The 16002-nt window shown below is 40.4% G+C and overlaps 1 protein-coding gene across 2 annotated transcripts in view; it reads left to right on the top strand.

Annotated features, from left to right (window-relative positions):
* SUZ12 (SUZ12 polycomb repressive complex 2 subunit) overlaps positions 1-16002 on the top strand; it is a 50140-nt gene that overhangs the window by 25098 nt on the left and 9040 nt on the right. For both annotated transcript variants that reach the window (XM_078848472.1, XM_073310755.2), the window contains 4 exons: positions 548-779; positions 1662-1764; positions 6283-6388; positions 11810-11987. In XM_078848472.1, the coding sequence (XP_078704598.1) occupies positions 548-779; positions 1662-1764; positions 6283-6388; positions 11810-11987 (619 nt within the window). The remainder of the gene's footprint in view (positions 1-547; positions 780-1661; positions 1765-6282; positions 6389-11809; positions 11988-16002) is intronic.

The following is a 16002-nucleotide window of genomic DNA, read 5'->3' as shown; positions in this document are numbered from 1 at the left end:
TCATTCTAAAGGTTTCCTGCCTTGTATATCCAATATGACAAAAGTGCTTCATGATTTGTTTGGGAGACACTGCATATGGCAAACCCAAATCTCCCAAACATTTCATTAAGAGCACTTCGTAATATTGGAAGGACAAGACAAGAGAGCCCTTAACAAAAGATTACATATTTTCATTATATATATTGTAAGTAAATGGAATTAAATGGGGACTAAGAACTACTTTACGGTCTTATTGAACGCTGCATGATAGTGTAACAAATTAATCACTTTTCCAAAAAGATGGCTGCTCCCAGAAGCTATTATAAAATGCCATTTTTAACTACACTTTCAAATTTCTGTTTATGCATGCAAAACCTGCTGTTTCAGATTGATAGTTCCTTGAAATTTGAATCTAGTCATACCAAGAGGATGCATTGTTTTAGGCAGCACTGTTGTTTCCAAAATGACGGTAGGGCAGATACAGATAAATTTTACATATTTTCAGATAGTGAAGAATTTCCATTTAACAAAAACCCCAAACCTTAAAAACTTTCTTTTATGCTTGCAGGATGTCAGTTGTCCAATAAGGCAAGTTCCTACAGGTAAAAAGCAGGTGCCTTTAAACCCAGACATCAACCAAATAAAGCCAGGCAACTTCCCATCACTTGCTGTTTCCAGCAATGAGTTTGAACCCAGCAACAGCCATATGGTGAAGTCTTACTCGTTGTTATTCAGAGTAACTCGTCCAGGAAGAAGAGAATTTAATGGAATGATCAATGGTGAGACTAATGAAAACATAGGTAAGATCAGTTTTTGAACATGCATTTGTCAGGTTTAGCTTATATGTATGTATATAGTCTTTCAGAATTTCAGGTTGACTAGTCATGCTCAGTAGGATCCAGAATCAAATATGGGTGACTTAATTGACTTTCATTAGTTTGTAAAGATGTGTGTTTCAAGACAGTACTAGAAAGATAGCATGCCTTTAGATACACACCATATATAATGGGTTTTGGTATCGTACACATGTAATAGCTAACTTTTATCAAGATGTATGGTAATGTGCATATAATACCAAAGGCTAGCTCTGGCACAGAGTTGATGATATAAAACAGAACTCTGGAATCTCTTCATTCCTGCTGTTGATTAATTGTCCTGCCAAAACACTGCTGGAAGGTTACTAGTGACTGAACTAAACGGATTCCACAGATACTGCTGTGGCTTTCATTAACAGAGCAAACTTTTTTAAAAATAAAACTGACTTAAATCTAATACCTTAATTTTACCAGAGAATTATAGTATTCCACAAACATCAAAGCTTTAATGGTAGTTTAGAGAAAAATAGTCCAGTTCTTTTTATTTTTGCTTTTAATTGTTACAATACACGATGAAAAGGGAGGGAGAACAAGGCTCAAATTCTGTAAGCCAGTTTATCTAACACCAAGTTAAAACGTGATTAACACTATAAGAATGGGGTATCCTAAAATGTTACTAATATTCAATTTAATGATAAAGTTCCAAAAAACATTGATCATATTACATTAATCCTTGCCTCTGTTACTAGTTAAAAATCACACATGTTAACTTAAAATATATAGTTGGGTCTTTATTCACACTGACTTCCCAATTTGCTGGAATTGCCTGCATTTTTAACAATTGTATGCAATATTTTTGAAATGCAGATGTCAATGAGGAGCTTCCCGCTAGAAGAAAACGTAATTCTTCAAATCGTGAAGATGGAGAAAAGACTTTTGTGGCACAAATGACAGTATTTGATAAAAACAGGTAATATTATGAAAATCATAATATTTTGTTACTCATGCAATTTGATATTAAATGAAAATCTACTTCTGAATTTCATTTTTCTCAATTTTTGTATTCTACATTTTCAATGTGTAGATCAGTGGATGGCTGAAACAAGTGTTAGCTTGGTCTTTGCTGTGAAAGAGTAAATTCCTTGAAAAACTAGTTTGCAGATTTCACAGAGGACACTTCAAACCTAACGTTCTTTTATAACCAATGCAGAAAACATATTCCCTGCTAAAACAAGTTTTAAGATCCTCCTGCGGATAATCAGCATAAAATCTGTCCCCCTTATCAGTTGTCAGAGACAGATGTAACTTCTGTAGTCTTATGGACCAGTGACTGCATAATTAGGAAAATAGCTCTTAAGTACATTAGCTAATATTTTATTTGTTGAGAGAGAACTTTCTCCTTACCCTGCTGATGCAGCCACATATACTATCCCATAATCATCTCAAGGATAGATTAGTTATCCATTACTTCAGTAACACCACAGTAATTGCATATTTCTCCTGTCAAAAGCATATTATTTATCTGAAGAACAAGTGTGTGCTGCCTCATTGTAAATATCAGTTACCATTGATTATGCAGATTTGTTTAAAGAAAACTGGTTTGTGTTTTTATTGATTTGTTTGGTTATCATAAAACACTTATTAAATGTTTTTGTTTTTTATTAAGATAACATGGCACTAATTAGTGTACTTAGTTTTTTTAAGGCAGTTTGCACTTATTTACAACTTAAAGCAATCCAAATGCTTCAGAAGATACCCGTTACTCAAAGTAACGGCAAGTGAATACTCCAGTATTCTGTGTTTTTTGTCATACAGTGTTGTAGCCGTATTGGTCCTAAGGTATTGGAGAGACAAGGTGGATGAGGTAGTATCTTTTTTTGCAGAGGTTTGCAACCAGAGGTCTGGGTCCCACTGGGGGGGCCACGAGCAGGTTTCAGGGGGTCCGCCAAAATAAACCAGAGAGCAGGGCCAGCGTTAGAGATGCTGGGGGCCTAGGGCAAGAAGCCCAAGCCCCGCTGAGGGCTGAAAGCCGAAGCCAGAGCAACTTAGCCTCACGGGGCCCCCTGTAACAGAAGAACATCAGTGTCTTGTGCTGACACAACTCAGTCTGCATCTATATGCATGCAGTTCAGTACAGTCCTGGTGTCTGCCTTTTTTGTAGTCAGCTTGGAACTCACTTGTGTCCAGAGTTGGGTTTGATGATTTAACCATACTGTTGTCGTCTTTGAAACCTTGGGATATGACAGTTGTTTTATTTTGTGGAGCATTGGGTAGGAGTTCTTCAGAGTAGAACCAGTCCAACTCAGCCATATGTACTGGATGGGCCAAGAAGTGTATGGCCAGCTGTTGGGAAGTGGAACCAATCTGTCCTCAGTGATTTTCTGAATTGGCCTAAAAGCTTCTGTCATGTCATTCCTTTAATAGAATACTCTTGGGGAAATTCTGCGCCACTGCACATGTGCTGAATTTATGTCCCCTGCAGATTTCTTTGCTTCCCCACAGAAAAATGACTTTCTGATGGGGAAGCAAAAGGAAGCCACAAGAGCAGTCATGCAGCCCTCCCCAGCAGTATGTTTTGGGTGCCCAGGGCAGCTGGCAGAGAGATAAATCACTGTGGGGTAGGTGGTGGGACTGGGGAAGACCCGGCCAGTGGCTCCTACCCTGCGCCAGGCTCAGCTGCTAGTCCCAGCTGGGTTGTGGAGGATGTTGCTCTAAAGCACTATCAAGGTTTTGGTGATTGTAACACAAGATTGAGTTTGGAGTTCACCATTACTGTTTGAAGTAGTTTCAGTGGATTTATGAAGTCTGCTGATTTTACCTTTTATCTGTGTATGTTGCATAACGGTTTTTAATGCCTAAGTAATAATTGCCTGCACTCAGATTGAAGAGCTGTTAGAATTCTATTAGTTGCAACTGTATTTTGGAAATCTGAGTTTCTCTTGCATTGGTTGCCTCTTGTATTGTAGCCAATCCCTATCCACCAGAAGCAAAAAGTGTCCTTTTTCACTTGTTGGCAAATACATTGCTCATAAGATACTGATGAGGGACACTTCAGGTTCAAGATTGCCTCCCTGTCTTGTCTATGGAATATCTGATGATGATAAATATAATTAACTAACCTATGAATATTCAATACATCTTTACCAGAGTATAGCTTGTGTCCTGGCATCCAAATCAATACTCAGCTCACTTACACTGTAAGCAAAGGTCACCTTTAGTTTAGGTTAGTGGTTAGGACTAACAATTAGCTAATAATTATTTCCATAAGTTCTCCTCTTTCAAAAATATAAATTAACTGTATCATATGTTATGTATGATATTTTGTCTAAAATGCATAGCAGTGCATTTAACTCCATCACATATCAAAAATATCTGAAAAGTAGTTAAATTAATCTTAAATGTCATCCTTACTGCAAAATCAACAAAATTCAAGTGCATATCGAGTGACCAGAGGAAGTAGAGAGTATGAACTTCAACAGAGATTGTTCCCTGTGTTTTCTGATAGCACAGTATTCCAAATTACAAACGTATTTCATATTTAGTACCTCTTTACTTTCTACTTATTTTTCTAAGTTACAAATGGTTAGCTATTTTCTTTTGTTTTTATTTACCATAAAGTTCAAAATTCAGCTTGGTAAACATCTTTTTCAGTTTCAGCAAATTCAAATTATGAAAGAAAACATGTTTGCCACTTCAAAGATGCTTTCTATTTCATTAATATCATTCTTCATTGTCTGAGTTGCCAGTTTTCGCAACTACACTTCCTTTTAAATTTTCCATAAAAACACAATCATTTATATTAATCATTTGAGGCAAGTATTTTTTAATCAGTGTTTGGGCAGAGTATCCAGAATAGGCAAATATTTAAGACTCAGTCCTCCAGTTGGGATTTCAGATATATTCCCTGTTAGTCTCCTTTCTTTTTTCTTTCTGTGCATGTTTTCTTTTTTTTCTTCTAAGCCTCTTTCCATTTTCTGAATGGAGTAATGATGGATCATTTCGCGGTTTACCAAATGCCATCAAGAAGCAAAACAAATAGGTCTTTGGTTTACTTGTTACGTTTATAACTTTAGACTGTTGAAATTCTTCCACTATGGTAAACCATGTTTCCTATCTAAAGGCAAAAGGTAAGGCTCTTCCAAGTCAATAAGCAACTATTACAGTATCACCTGCTGAGACATCTAAAAATATAGGCAGTACTGTTTTCCTGCAAGGCATGATTCTTGTATCGAATACTGATAAAATAGTTTGGATAAACTGAAGTAGCACTTAACTATTTAGCAAGCAGTTTTGTAAGTTTGTTTCTTTCTGACATGGAGTATGCATTTGCAACTTTGAGCTCTTGATAGGAATTGGAATGTGGCTAGTAAAATAATAGTGCCCTGAAAAGCAAAATATAACGTCTTGCTAGGAAGTGAGCTCATGGGATTGTATTTTGACATTACAGAATACTAAGGGCTTGTCTACATGGGGCATTAATGTGGTTTGGCTACTACTTATAAAGTGTAGTAAGTCAGAGCGGAGTGTGGGACTTCACTATGCAGCCAGCTAGTTTGCTGTAGATTCATTTTCTGACTTGCTGTGCAGTAACATCCCATGTTGACAACCTTTAGTTGGTGTTTCTGTATACCTTCAGAAGTGACATAGAAACTTGTGCTGCCATTAAACATTTTCTAGTATATGACTTGAAATTGTACTTCCTAGTCACTTCTGTGTTGCTCCTCCATGCTGTTCAACATGAGTGATAGCGAACTTAATTAAATATTTTTCTGTAGAAATCTTAGCAGCCGAGCTTGCATGGCTGACTTGAGAATAATCATGTTTGAGATGAAATGTTTATACAGATTATCTAATGCATATGCTTTGGCATTGTCCTTACTTACATTGTCAATATCTGGACAGAAGTGAAAAAGCACAGTATCATGCTTGAATTGTCTGTTGCAGTGGAGACAAAGGTGTGTTGTGAAGTTTTTTGAGAACTTCATTCATTAAACCAACTGTCTTTGAAAGATGGCTTCTGAAAATGGCAATGGTGGTGAGTGGGACAAATTCTTTAGTCTTAGGAGTCCTGATCTGATATCCTGGTATATTGGTTTGTTGACTGGAAGTCTCATATTAGAACATGGATAATTTGGGTATTTTTTGATGACATTTGGTCAATAGGTTTTTCATTTACACGAAGATTCTCATCATTGCATTCATTTTGTATTTAACATTTATTTTCTCGTATCACATGTGGTATTCTCTCTAGGATTTTTTTGTCATACTTTGTCACTAGGTGTCCCATTTTCATCAGTTTTTGTTTTAGCTGAGATGCAGGCTGTGTTGTCAAATACACTTCTATCGGGGGGGTTGCATTAGTTTCATGCAAATGAACTACTTTGAGAGATTTTGTATGTGTAAGTTCCATTGAAATATATTTGACATTTTAAAAACAAGTGAATATATTTCAGCATACAGTGAATAAAATGTTACTTTGTGTGTACAGGCGCTTGCAGCTTCTGGATGGGGAATATGAAGTAGCCATGCAGGAAATGGAAGAGTGCCCAATTAGCAAGAAAAGAGCAACATGGGAAACTATACTCGATGGGAAGGTATGGACCATTGTCCCATTAGTCTACACAATACTTAACAGTTAAGCTGCTGAGATCACTGCTGATCACACTGACCTATGTTGTTCTATTGTTCACTTGTATTCCTCTGTCTGTATCATCTATTGTCTCTTGTACTTAAATTGTCAGCTTCTTGGGGAAGGAATCCTTTCTGTTTGTACAGCTCCAAGCACAGTGGGGTCCTGGTCTGTGACTAAGGCTCTTAAGCATTGCCACAATACAAATATTCAATAATACTCTAACTACAGTAAAATTAAGGTCACTACACAAACTAAACTTGTGTAGAAATTCTCCATTTCTTTGAATGCTTGCTCGTTTCGATTCCAAGTAAGTGTGTGCATGCTGCGTTCACAGTCGTTGGAAGGTTTTTCCCCTAGCAGTACCTGTGAGGTCAGCCTGGGTGCCCCCTTGAGCCATGCCTTTATGGCGCCACATATAAGTCCTTGCCAACCCACCGCCTCCTCATTTCCTTCCTTCTGCCAGCGATGGTTGTTGGAGCTAAGGGTCTTTCTTGCTTCGGCAGGCATTTCCCCTAGTGATTTTTGTATCTTCAATCTGTAAATAGTTAGTTAGTTTTAGTTGTAGTTAGTTTGTATTTAGGGGTTCCACCCCAGTTCGTTCCCCGCTTGGGGTATGCCTTGATCCCAAGGATATAAACCGTATGGGACCTGCTCAAAACTTGGGGCTACGTGCCGAGGAGGTGGTCGAGTCAGTGTACGCCCTGGTGGACATCCTAGCTCCCAAGGGGCCCTTTTGGGTAGCATTACCCCTCATAAAAACTATCCAGATCACCACTAAGACCTTGTGGTAGACTCCTGTCTCTATACCCCCTACAGCTAAGGGGGTAGAAAGGTAATATTTAGTACCTTCAAAAGGGTACAAATACCTGTTTACTCATCCACAGCCAGGGTTGCTAGTGGTAGCTGCTGCGAATGAAAGAGAGAGACAGGAAGCAGGGCTCAACCCCAAAATCCATGGACTCAGAAAAGCTGGACATCTTCAGCAGGACGGTGTACTCCACAGGGGGCTCCATCTTCAAATTACTAACCAGCAAACAGTCTTGAGCTGATACAACTTCAATTCATGGAATGCCATGATGAAGTTTAAGGAGCTGATCCCTGCAGACTCTAGACCAGAATTTGCAGCTGTGGTGGAGGAGGGCAAGGCAGCGGCACAGGCCTCCCTGGACGTGGTGAACATGGCCACATTGACCATATCCTCCGCCATCACAATGAGAAGTTCAAGGCTTCAAGTCTTGGGCCTCCCCCCAGAGGTCCAGCAGACAATACGAGACCTGCCCTTTTAATGGGTTGGGGTTATTTTCAGAGCAGGCGGACTCGAAACTCCGTAGCCTAAAGGATTCAAGGGTAACATTGAAGTCCCTGGGCCTGCACACTCCTGCTACCCAGAGAAAGCATTTTAAGCCTCAGTCTCCTCCGTGTTTCTACCCTCCCTAGCCTAGGTAGGACTTCTCCAGGAAGCGGGGCATGAATAACAGATGCAAGCCTCCCCATTTGCTGCCCCAATCAGGGCCAGGGCTCAGTGAGGCAGTCCTCTGGCTCCAAGCATGCCTTTTGAGGGTGTGCTGAGGGGAGGGGGCACCATTCTAGTCACTGGATCTTCCCCCTGTTGTCTGAACCATCTGTCCCCACTTGTATCGTGTGTGGGCCCAGATAACCTCAGACTGCTGCGTTCTCCACATGGTAGACATGGGATATTCTCTCCAGTTCTGCTCTTCCCTTCCTGGTTCCAACTTCTTATGCAGGAGGTGCAAATGCTCCTAGCTGCAGGAGCAGTAGAGGAGGTCCCTCAGGAGCTATGAGGCAAGGGTTTTTACTCCCAATATTTCTTAATCCCCAAAGCCAAAGGGGATCTCAGACACATTCTCGATCTGCGAGGCCTCAACAGATTCAGGAAGAAACTGAAGTTCCGCATGGTCTTTTTGGCCACCATCATTCCATCCCTGGATTCAGGGGACTGGTGTGCCACCCTCGACTTGAAGGATGTATACTTCTACATATCGATAGTTCCGTCCCACAAACTCTTTCTCAGGTTCATAGTGAATCATAGCCATTACCAGTTTACAGTCCTTCCCTTTGGCTTGTCAGCAGCCCCTGGGGTGTTCTTCAAGTGCATGACAGTCGTGGCCGCCTTCCTACAGAGACAGCAGGTGCAGGGGTTCCCATATGTTGAAAACTGGCTTGTCGAGGGCCGCCCCAGGGCTCCGGTAGATGCACATGTACATCTAATACAATTGAGCTTCGACAGTCTGGAGCTATTGCTAAATGTGCCCATGTTCACCCTATCCCCAGCCCAGAGGATAGAGCTTATAGGAGTTGTGCTAGACTCCACCCAAGCCAGGCCGTTTCTGCCAGAGTCGTGCTTCCAGACCATGTGCTCCACTATAGAGGACTTCCATCGTTTCCCCACCACACCGACGACAGAGCTGCTTGAAGCTGCTCGGTCACATGGCTGCTTGCACATCCGTAGTCCAGCATGGCTCAGAGCCCTTCAGGCCTGGCTGGCTTCAGTATTCCTCCCAAACAGAGACAGTTTGGACAAGGTAATCTTGCTTCCTTCTCAGGTTGTTGAATCTCAGCTGTGGTGGCTCAACCCTCAGACAGTTTGTGCAGGAGTGCCCTTCTCTAGACCGCAACCAGCGATGTCGCTAGTCACAGATGTTTTAGTATTGGGGTGGAATGCACATCTAGGTGAACTCAGGATGCAAGGCCTCTGGTCCCAAACCGAACTCTTGCTCCGTATCAATGTCAGAGAGCTGAGGGCGGTTCACTTAGCCTGTCAAACCTTCCAATCCCACCTGGAGGGCAGGTGTGTATTAATCAGGATGGACAGTTCAACAGCGATGTTTCATAGAAACAGACAGGGTGGAGCACGCTCCTCTCCCCTAAGCTAAGAAGCCCTCAAGCTGTGGGACTTCTGCCTTCTGCATAGCTCACTCAATACACCTAAAGGCGTCTTACCTTCTGGGATCCCAGAGCAAGCTGGCGGGGACCAGCTCAGCAGATCCTTCCATGGCCGTGAGTGGTCGAGCTGCTTGGACATTGTGAACGGCATTTTCCAATTGTGGGGAGTTCCCCAGGTGGACCTGTTTGTGACGAAAATGAACAGGAAGTGTCAACAGTTTTGCTCCATCCTGAATCACAGCCCGGGCTTGACTGCGGACGCGTTTCTCCTCCTCTAGAAGGACCATTTGTTCTATGCTTTCCCACTTATTCACAAGGTCTTGCTCAAGATCAGAAGGGACAGGGTGTCAGTCATTCTGATAGCACCTGCCTACCCCCGCCAATGCTGGTACACATCACTCCGGGAACTGTCAGTAGCTGCTCCGATCACCCTGCTGTTGGTGCTGGATCTCATCACCCAAGACCACAGTCGCCTCCAGCACCCCAACCTCAAGTCTATCCGACTCATAGCATGGAAGCTTCATGGCTAAACGCCATAAGTTGGTGTGCTCTGAACCTGTCAGGGAGGTCCTCCTCAGCAGCCAAAAGCCGTACACTAGAGCCACTTACTTAGCTAAGTGGAAGAGATTTTTCCATTTGGGTGATGCAAAGGGGAACGTCTCTGACTCAAGTATCAATACCCTCCATCTTAAACTATCTGTTGCACTTGAAGCAGTGAGGTCTGGAAGTGTCATCCTTAGAGGTTCACCTAGCACACCTTGCCGTTCCACTCAGGGGTGGACCGTCAATCAGTCTTCGCTAGCCCGATGGTAGGCCGTTTTGTCACGGGTCTGGAGAGGTTATACCCTCCAGTCAGTCATCTAGTACTAGCATGGGATCTTAACCTGGTGCTCTCCAATTTAACGGGATCTCCCTTTGAGCCCTTAGCAACATGCTCACTCTTCTACCTCTCATGGAGAGTAGCATTCCTGGTGTCAAGGCTTTGATCTCAGACACCCTCCTGGGTGAAGTTATTGCCATCTGAACCTCCATATGCGGTCTTCTACAAAGACAAGGTCCAGTTGCAGCCTCATTCAGCCTTTCTGCCAAAGGTGGTATCTCAGTTTCACATAAGTCAGGACATTTTCCTTCTGGTGTTTTACCCTAAGCAACACGTCAGCAGCGGGGAACAAAGACTCCATTCCCTAGATGTGAAGCGGGCTTTGGCCTCCTATGTTGAAAGGACAAAACTGTTCCGGAAGTCTAACCAGCTCTTCGTTGCCAAAGCAGACAGGATGAAGGGCCTCCCTGTATCATCCCAAAGAATTCTGTCATGGATTACATCCTGCATTTGGGCGTGTTACAACCTGGCAAAAGTGCCAGCTCTGACACTAACAGTGCATTCTACATGGGTGCAGGCCTCCTCGGCCACTTTCCTGGCACAAGTCCCTGTACAGGAGATTTAAAGGGCAGTGACCTGGTCCTCAATCCACGCATTCACTTTGCATTATGCCAGCATGCCAGGAATGATGCAGCTTTCGGCAGACCGGTGCTTCAATTAGCGAATCTGTGAGCTCCAATCCCTCATCCGATGGTCTGCTTGGGAGTCACCTACTTGGAATCGACATGAGCAAGCTCTCGAATAAGAAAAAAATGGTTACCTACCTTCTTGTAACTGCTCTTCAAGATGTGTTGCCCATATCCGTTCCAAGACGCACCCGCTTGCCCCTCTGTCGGAGCCTCCAGCAAGAAGGAACTGAGGAGGCGGCGGGTCAGCAGGGGCCTATATGCAGCGCCATGAAGATGTGACTCCAGGCCTGACCCAACAGGTACCGCTAGGAGAAAAACATTACAACAACTGTGCATGCGGCATGCATATGCCTACTTGGAATCGACATGAGCAACTCATCTCAAAGAACAGTTATGAGAAGGTAGGTAACTGTTTTTATGGCATGTGGTGTTTCATCTCAGTGCCACATTAATTTGAAAAATCGGTTATATATTACATTTGACTCGGGCAGACCTAGAAGAATATGGTCCAAAAGGAAAATAGTAAACAATACATTAAAAAAAAAAGGACAAAGAGAACTTCTAGAAAAACAAGCTGGAGCATAAAAACACAATCATAAGAAGATTGGTGATCATGGACTTTTGGGCCCTCGCTTATATTGATGAGCAGTTATTCACACAAGTAAGCCCATTGAGGTCAAGAACTTTTCATGTGAGTAACTGCTAACCAGTGTACAAGGAGACAGGGAAGGAGAGTTACAATTTGTCCCTTAGTGTTAGCATTTTTAAATTTAAACTTTTTAAATGCCTATCTTGAGAGTACAAGAGTCTAAATTTAGAAAACGATTACAATTATGATCAAAAGCCACTTGTACATTTTGATTTGTTGGGGAAAAAAGTGTCACTTCACCCCATAAAAGCTTTTTCATTCGAAGTAATTTCAGTGTTTTCTCAAGTAAAAACATGGTGGCTCTTTTGTTTTCCCCCACAGAGGTTACCTCCATTTGAAACATTTTCTCAGGGACCTACACTTCAGTTTACCCTTCGTTGGACAGGAGATACAAATGATAAATCTACAGCTCCTATAGCCAAACCTCTTGCAACACGAAATTCAGAAAGTCTCCCTCAAGAAAACAAGCCTACTTCTGTTAAACCTGCTCAGACTATAGGTAAGTGAACACCCAAGTTCTCATGTTTTGGGAACACTGACTTTTTTTTCCTCTTTAACAATCTCTTTGAGCTCTTCTACACTGAAATGCCCACTTCAAAAATTCCTCATTGCTGCATTACTAAATTGAAAAACAAACAAACCTGTGAGGTCCCTTGTTACACCAGTGAAGCTATAAAAGATTATGTAAAACCACTGCAGCTGAAACAAATGGTGAATGTACTGGTTTTCCTAATTTATTTTTTGTAGGAGTATTATATTTTCATTGCTTTTACTGAAGATTTTTTTAAATGGAATTTTAAAGTAAGCAGAACATGGAATAATTTCCCATAAGTTTATTTTAAGACTAGCAGGTGAGATCAGTTTAAATATTCATAAGCAGATAGATAAAAGCTTATCTTAAATACTGATATGATGTAAGTCTTCAGAAAGGTAATGGTAGGATCTAAGGATACTTTTTCTAGGATTTTCTGCTTTCCTAGATTGCCTTCATCTTTCTAATTTAATTTATTAATTGAAATTTCATCCAACTCATGCATTATGGTGAAAATGATCCTATTAGGCCAAAATTTGGCATTCATATGACAATTGTGTAACATTAACCAGTTGTTTCTAACATAGTGGAAAAACACTGTCTGAAATAGTTGGCGTTTTAAGTCAGAATACATTTTGATAAAAGTTTGAGACAGATGTTTGTCAGTTGGCATTCATCAGAATATAGAGATTTTGTAATCTCTAGAGCTAATTTTTATATTGTCTGGGAATGGTATTGAACTGGTAATGATCTCCTTGATGTGTAATTGATGTAGTGTATTGTAAACCTAAAATATATGTACTATTCAAGTAAGATGAGTTTCTTGTCAGGGTGTTCAACTTTTTGCCCTTTTTGCTCTTGAGATTTTGCATTTGACTAGCTGATGGAAATTACTTACTCTTAGAATATCAGACTTGTAGTTTCCATCTACATGAAAGAGGAGTTCTGAAAATTGTATTAATTCAGCCTTCACAGGAGCTGAATAGCTCCAATTTCTACCCATTATGCTCCGCGGTAAAACTGTGTACTGGTGTCCTGTTGGTAAATTAGAACAAAGCTGACTTAGTCATTTGTAATTGTCTGAGGTAAATTGGTATTCATAGAATATATGTGAAGCTTTAATACTCAGATTTTTGTGTTTTTGTTGTTGAACTGCTTCTTTTGACCATCTTTCTCCTCAGCAACCTGTTAGTGGAAGAGTTAGTAATTCTAAGGATCAGAGCTCTAGATACTCAAAATCTTTCAAACTTTGTTCTGTCTTTCCATTTTGGTTAAATAAATTTTCTCTTGACACTTCCTTTTTTTCCCCCTTCAGCAACCTGTTAGCGTTTACTGTAAGGTCTTCCTGTAACGGATTGGGAGTCTAGATTCAAACTGTAACAATGTCAGTGTTTAAAATGTTTTCTTCATCACTGCATCAAATGTCATTAAAGTCAAGCAATATTGGATAGAGTGCTCTTTTCAAATTCATTTAATGTTCGTTCAGAATGCTTCAGTTAGGAAAATGACTTGTTGAAATGTTCACTGTTTCATTCCCATTTTAATTTATAATAGAATTGAAGACTTTAATGGATTACTGTAATTAAAAATTTTTTAAATGATAGTATTAATTTTCTATTTTTGCATTTAATTAATCTTGAATCTTTTGTACTCAATGCAGTATTAGTGGAACAGTTGGGTTTTTATATACAGATGTTGGTGCTATTGTGCAAATAGACATTTAAGTCACTTTTGTGTTAGTATAATCTGGCCCACTACGTCTTCAGAGGCCTGTTTTATCATAACCTATTGATATTCGCTGTATACCTAAATTAGACATTTTTTCAGTCATCTGGCATAGTAAAATTGGTTTAATTTATATGAACTAGTATTTTGATGAGCACTATTGAAATGCCTATACATAAAAATAAAATGGCAAAATATACACAAGCCTAAAGAGATGTCTTCAGTACCTATTTAAAAGCTGTCACCTAAATTTGTAAGTGGGTCATTTTTGAAAGTGTATTTTTGTTGCATGTAAAATTATACCTAGACTGGATTTGCATTGAGAATTATAGTGGCTATATTAGAAACCCCTTGTAAAAGGGAGTAATACAGGCACCTGTCATAGCTATAGTGTTGGACGTAAGGTATGAAAATGACATTGCTCTCTTTTCAAAAAAGACATTTCTCAGTTAAAGATAGTAAAACTTAAAAATAGAAAAATGTACCTTTTACTCTTGTAGTAAGCCTCGCTTTTAAGCATCATTGTTGAAATCTTGCAAATCTATTCAGATTTTCAAGATATGAGTAAATTGGTAGATTACTTACAAGAAACGTACTTTACACTAGTGTTAAGCATTCTTTGAAAACTGAGGTCTGGTCTACACCTAAAACATAGCTATGTCACCTGGGTGTGAAAAATTCATACCACTGAGAGACATAGTTAAGATGACCCAAGTCCTGATGTACCTACCGCCTGTCGGGAAGTGAGGTGGGGGGGTACTTTACTACAGCAATAGAAAAACCACTTCTGTTACTGCAATAAGTGTCTACAGTGGTGCTGCAGTGCTTGTAAGGTAGACACATCCTGAGTTACTGAGACACTAATTAAATTTAAAACATTTTAAAGTGTGTGTGGTGGAAACACACAAACATCCTTAGTGTGAAAGGTGTAGCAGTTGTAAGTGATTTATCGTGTCTGTGAAATATATACTGGATTAGATATGTCAAACGTACAGATTACTAACCAGTTCCAGCTCCTGGAGCTTAATTTGTATTACCAAGCAACTTGATTCTTATTTGATCACTTGTTTCCTGCAATGCTGACAACTGAAGAAATTTCAATACTTAAAGTACATACTCAGCAAGTAGAATGCAATCCGATAATAGTACAATGTCTGGAGGAATGTTTAAAAAAATCCTGAACAGGCTCTCTATCTTTATTGGTACATCCCTGATTTTGTCATCTAAAGGACTGTAGTGCTGTTAGTGTGTCTGTTATGTTCAGCTGGATCAGGAAGCCATTTTCTTGCTTTTCCAGAGCCTAGCTCAAAAGCTACAGAATAAAATCTAATTGTAAATTCAGTCCCTGGAGACAGGCAGTTTTTGATAGTAGATAGGGAGAGCCTTTAAAACTGACTGGGTGTTGGTCTCCTGCCTTAGTCTTAATGGTTTGCAGTTTCAGGATTTCATTGAATCCAGTGCTTGGATTCCTGGGTGACAGCAGTGGCTAGCCCAGATATTGTAAGCTGTTCCTTGATTCAGATCTAAACACAGTTGTTCATGCCTTTTCAACCTCCATGTTGGAAAATTGTCATATATTTTGGTTAAGGTGAGACTTAAAGGCCACTCAACTTTAAGTTATACAAAATTCAGTAATCTGCATTTTAGGTTGCTTGGACTGGCACAGCCACAACATCTAGTTTCTACACTAGCACCTGATTCACTTCAGGGTGTTTATTTATAAAATCTTAACTGGCTTGGAAACTTCCAGTGTCACTCATAGGTTTTAGCTGGAATGCAGTTGTTCTGTCCTCCAGGATTTAATTCCTAGAGGTTGAAGGAGGCAGTTATTCTCTTTAGAGAGTCCTCTCTGTTCTGGAGTTTCTTCTTCTAGTTTGCTAAAGTCTGATGCCTTTAGGATGGTAGTGCAAGATGCATTAATTGAATCTGTCTTGTTTGCTGATTTTGGTCCATTGGAATAGTAGCTGTTTGTGGCTGGAGGTAATAACGGGAGAAGGTCTGTTTTGTGGCCATTTGTTTCCAATAGGTGCACGTTATTATAATTTGCCCAACTATTGCGTTATATAGTAATAAACTACATGGGTCACAAGTGGCCCCTGCCTCTATACAGCTTCTTCCAAGGGATAGGAATTCATTTAACTACTTCAGGTCGTCTGTGTAGTAATGCAGACACCAATCAGCAACAGCATCTGTGCCCAGCTCTCCAGAAGTCCATACCCATCCTTCACAGGATGAACCTTAACTTCCTCAGCCATAC

This window comes from Lepidochelys kempii, chromosome 14 (assembly GCF_965140285.1).
Source record: "Lepidochelys kempii isolate rLepKem1 chromosome 14, rLepKem1.hap1, whole genome shotgun sequence".
In the NCBI taxonomy this organism is placed as follows: Eukaryota; Metazoa; Chordata; order Testudines; family Cheloniidae; genus Lepidochelys; species Lepidochelys kempii.
The sequence above is the reverse complement of the archived record's forward strand: the minus strand, read 5'-3'. Positions and strand labels throughout refer to the sequence as shown.